A 5,104-nucleotide genomic window follows, 5' to 3' on the forward strand; every position below is an offset into this window, starting at 1 on the left:
AAAACTCGGTGCAGTTGCTTTGGCAATTGGCAATTTAAAAAACAGCGATTCAGATGTAAAAAATGCATTGGATTACTTTTGCTGTTGTAGAATATGATTTTTTCCGCGAAAAACTTGTTCTATGTTATTGATAGTTGGCACTAGAAATGTGGCACGAGCACGTATTGAACAATGAGATATTTATTGTTTCCTTTACTCCAGATTATTTCTGTCGAAATCCGTGCACATACAGCATGGTTTATTATTTTAGACCTAGCCTGTGCGCAGGATGTTGCCACCGTTACCAAAACCATAGCCCCAGATTGCATCGTGCTCTCGTTTGAATTTATATTTATGTTTTATTGCACTTTAAATGCGACACGAATGCTCGGTTCACAAATAATGGCATCCGTCTCGATTGTTTCCAACAACCAGGCGTCTCCATTGTGGCCTGACGATGGAGGCGCACGGTAAACGATATCCTATCCTCCGTCAGTTCGTTGCGGAAATTTGAATTACGCCAAATATTCAAATAAATCACACACTATTTCGCCCAGTAAACTGATCGTCCCGGATCTCATGCTTCTCCCTTCCCCGGGGGTGTGAAAGGGCCTCGATCCTCATCCTCGTTGCTCACATACGACACGTCGACGTCTCCGGGTGGGACTGGTACAAAATTGTAAATATTCCGCTATTTACCAACGTTTCCCAAATGTGGATTCGTATTCGACGCGCACTGCATTCCGGGGGGTTTGTTTATTCGGTCCGCCTTGTTTCCGTGTTTGTGTGCCTGTGTGTGCTTTTGAGCTTCAAAATTATTCATTCAATTTATGGTTTTTATTCATGAATTATCGAGCGGTAGGCTTGCACCCTCACTGCACATCCTGGACGACGCATGTTGTTCAATAAATCTGTGCCACGTTCGATGAGTTTCAAAATTCGAAAGGGTTTGTTTTTTGCTTTCATTCGATGCGTAAAACCATACAACAATAATCCTTACTCTGCACTATTGTTGTTCGTATTTAGCGCCACAAAATTGAAGTAGAATATAATTGCCAATGCTCCCTCAGTTCTTCCTATCAAAGCCTCGGAACCAAACAACAGCACAGTTGCCACGAGCGACATAAACGGGATCTTTTTCAATAAAACCGTTATCAAAGTGTGACAGACTGTCAGGAATCCATACAATAATAAATGGTATGATATTTCAAAAGCTCGAGTTTGCTAGAGAAAATCCAGACAGTCGCTCATTTTGCCGATTCGGTCATGTTTTCACCAAGTGTGGATTAGTTGCTTAGAATTGAATCCAATGCACATGATGGTTTGTTTTCCTCAAATGAGCTTTTTTGTATGGATAGTACAAGCATGTTCACCGTTTATTTAAAAAAAACATATGAAGAGTTTTTTCAAATCAATTGATGTATCCGGCACAAATATGTCGACGATTAAAAATTAGTTAAAAAAAAGGTCGGGTTGGTATCGATACGATCAAAGAGTCAACATTTTGTCAATTAGGCTAAGTGACCCGTTGACGGTTTTATTTTGAATAAATAAATAAATAAGTGAAAGACATCATATTTACAACGCAGTACACTCTATTTGATAAAGTTTTGATAGAAGGTAACTTTCAGGATTTTTTGTGGACATGTTTTAGTAATTTTGTTGTATAATACTCAAATTTTATGTCTAAAATAATTTTTTTTATTCGTACTATGTTTCGAATATCGCTTTTTATCGGTTTTTGAGAATAGTACAATGGAAACGATTTATTAAATTACTTTAAATCCATAATCAACTCCACGTAGCTTAGCACACACATAGATTGAAATGGTGCACAAAGGAAGAAGAATTCAATGTCAGGCCAGCATTTACTTTGAACGACTCGATTAAGTCGCCTGTATAGAAACGATGTTGAAAGTGCAATTAGACAAAGTACTTCGTCCGCCCAGCCACACATCCCTCATTAAAAGTCCTACTGCGAATCGCACCTGACGGCTTCATGACGTACCGCCAGCTGTGTCCTTGGACGGAGACTGAGACTTGGGATCTTTCCTACCACCGTACATAATTTTCCCATGGCAGTGCCCTCCCACCGCAGCAACTGCCATGAATCACATCTCCCGTCCGGCCGAGATTGTGCCTTAACACAAAAGCGCCCCCGTCGCAATCCTGTGCCCTTCGCACTGCACTTCATAAAGGTTCGCTCCGTTAGCCCAGCGCTGCCCAGTCCCGTTCGCCCAGCAAAGGCAGCGAAAAATAGTGCAATCATTTTTATTTATTACCACCTGATGATGAAAATGGGGGGTTCCGACGAAAACATCCTCGCGAAACTGGCGATCCCCAGAACCCTCCAGCGCGAGCGCGACATATCCTTTATCCGGCCGGCATAAATTCCAATCAACACCCAGGAGTGCAGGAGGAGGCACACAATAAACGGAAAAAGTCAACACACACGGCAGCCAGCTCCTTCCCGATTCTGGGACCGCCGCTGCCGCTGCTCAGTCCAATCTCCCGAAAAGCTCACTCAAAAGCCAGCACTCCTTTATCCGCGTGGGGGGGTCTTCACCAATCAGTGGCGATATGAGCGTGAGCATTGCCACATGTATGTGTGCGGTTTTATGTGTTCCAACATTTCGCCCCGTCCAGGAAAATGGATTGCCAAGCCCGATTCCCAGACTCCTCCGGCTCTCTGGTCTAGCGGACCGGAACAACGGCAGCTATGGAGGAGCGGTCTGGGTGTTTGCGTTATCAATAAAGTACACAAAAACAAAATCTGAAATTTATATAAATATTTTAACATTATTCTCCGCTGCCACCCAGACCAACGCAGCCAACGCCATGTCCGTGGCCCAGACCGTGGTTTCTGACGCCTTCCCAATTTGGCCGGAAAATGGCACCCGTGTCCGCCGCTGCACTAAACTGGCGACCACGGTGGACATTACGGGGTGCATCGGCGACGTGCCGGAGACACATCGACTGCCGGCGCCGATGTCGTCCCTCCGACTCGGGTCGGGCATTGGAAATTTATTCAAGCCACCGGTCCTGCGGTTCTGCCTCGGGCAGCGAGAGCGGGACCTGGTGTGGTCCTGGTGCCGCAATCCTTCGCCGAATATAAATTTATAATCAAAACGATATTCAAATGCTCTCCCGGCCACGTGGATAGCCCGGCCAGGCGAGCGCTTAACGAGCGCTTCTACTTACGGGTTGGGTGACAGTTTCGACACCGCACAGCAAAGACGCCGTAAATCTGGTCTCCACTCGAGGGCAGCGTTATATTTCACAGCATGCCGTCCTCTTGAAAGACTGAAGTTTAACACGTTGGCGAGTCTATTTAGCTTTAGGATATCCTGATTTATTTCTTCACCGATTCCACGCGGTCAGTCTGCAGTGCATGGAAAGCTACAACTTTCCGAACTACAGGCTAAGGATGCAGGTTTCGCGGTTGCCCGGTGCGCACATCAGAGTGCTGGGGTTAAAGATTTCCGTGAGTGCACACTCGGAAACGACACCGGAACCGGATAGACAGAGGATGTACATGTAGCAGACACCTGGGTACTCGAGCACGCCGACGGTTATTCCTGCGCAAACCTCGTTCGGATCGATGGTTGTCGTAGGCTCCTCGGTTGTTGTTGTGGTTGGCTCAGTTGTTGTAGTCGTTGTTGGCTCCGTCGTCGTTGTCGTAGGCTCAGCAGTAGTTGTTGTTGGCTCAGCAGTAGTAGGTGTTGTTGGTTCAACAGTAGTTGTTGTTGGCTCAGTTGTAGTAGTTGTTGACTCAGTTACAATTGTTGTTAGCTCAGCAGTAGTCGTTGTTGGCTCAGCAGTAATAGATATTGTTGGTTCAACAGTCGTTGTTGTTGACTCAGTTACAATAGTTGTTAGCTCAGCCGTAGTTGTCGTGAGCTGGGTTGTGTTCGTTGTGGCCTCGGTCGTAGTTACTGGCGTAGCTGTGGTTGTATTGGGTGTGATGACCGTTGTGGTTTCTATTCCCGGTGAACACGTCCCCACGACACATTGTCGGCTGTTCGGTTCAAAGTACTCATCCTCCGCGCAACGTCTCAAGTGTGGGAATCCAGCTGCACACTCGTAGAAAGACGTGCAATCCCTGCGATTTTCGAGATACTCCGTGAAGTTGGAACTACATTCAACTCCTGGCACGCGACACCCGGAGTACTGTGGATAGGTACAGGTATTCGTAACCATATCAAAGTAGAGATTACTTTCGCACATGAACAACCGTGGTTCGCCCTGGAAGCAGAGATAATGCCTGGAAACGATAAAACAGGTTACACCGTGACGTTGTTGGTCACCCCCTTGCATCACGTGCGGTCTTACCGGGCACAGTTTTCTAACCGCGGATCGGGCAGCCATACCGGTTGCAGTGGATCATCGACGGCCGGGCAACTGAACACGCATTCCACGTTCGTGGGAATGTCACACACTCCGAAGCGAGAGTTGAACAGTAGCCCATAGTCACAGCTCTGCTCTAGCGGCACCGACCCGTAGCAGATGATGTACTGCGCGCAGTCCGTCGGATGAGGTACAATGGTCACATCGTTCGGATTGGTGCATAACTCTTCGAACTGAAATGCGGTTCGCCGTGCAGAACATTTGACACCGGCCGCCACCTTGATACAGCTTCGTGACGACACTTCAAAGTGCTGCCCAGCCGGACAAGCCAGCTCCCGGACGGCTCCATCAACACACGTGGTGTAACGGGTACAAGATGCTGCACTAGGCAGTGCTCCACCGACGCTGGCGAAGGTTTCTTCCGTGCAACGGAGGGCAGTACCGGAGCCAATAGTAACCACTGTGCTCAAAAACAGCACCACAATTGATCGAATCATTCTTGAAACGTGCCTGTCCAAAATCGGACGACTCCCCACAACACTGATCCGCGGGAGACTTTCAATTTTTTGTACTGGCATCGACGGTTTTAATCATTTCTTCAAGCCATCGATTGCGTCACGCTCGATAAGTCGCTTGAGTGCTTGAGCCTTATTGGCGATTTTCTCCTGCCGAATGCCTGATCACCCAATTGAAGAGATATCCGAGCGGGGGCCAATCTTATCAGCTCACTGATCGAAGATATCATTCACGTTGCCTAATCCTTGGGCGAGTCCAACGA

At 47.2% G+C, this 5,104-nt stretch overlaps 1 protein-coding gene across 1 annotated transcript; it reads right to left on the bottom strand.

Moving 5' to 3' along the window:
* Nucleotides 1-3,393: 3,393 nt before the first annotated feature.
* Nucleotides 3,394-4,823, bottom strand: LOC131215193 (chondroitin proteoglycan 1-like). The gene is made up of 2 exons (XM_058209580.1): nt 4,312-4,823; nt 3,394-4,243 (listed from the first exon to the last, which is right to left on the bottom strand). The coding sequence occupies exons 1-2, from the start codon at nt 4,821-4,823 to the stop codon at nt 3,394-3,396; spliced, it is 1,362 nt and encodes a 453-aa protein (XP_058065563.1).
* Between the last annotated feature and the right edge of the window lie 281 nt (nt 4,824-5,104).

Source organism: Anopheles bellator, chromosome 1 (genome assembly GCF_943735745.2).
Source record: "Anopheles bellator chromosome 1, idAnoBellAS_SP24_06.2, whole genome shotgun sequence".
NCBI lineage: Eukaryota > Metazoa > Arthropoda > Insecta > Diptera > Culicidae > Anopheles > Anopheles bellator.

What these genes read in the sequence shown, in the direction of transcription:
- LOC131215193 (XM_058209580.1), bottom strand. Translation starts at nt 4,823, where the DNA reads ATGATTCGATCAATTGTGGTGCTGTTTTTGAGCACAGTGGTTACTATT. An exon ending in CGGTTAGAAAACTGTGCCCG is followed by an intron (nt 4,244 to 4,311) that starts GTAAGACCGCAC and finishes TATCGTTTCCAG; the next exon opens with GCATTATCTCTGCTTCCAGG.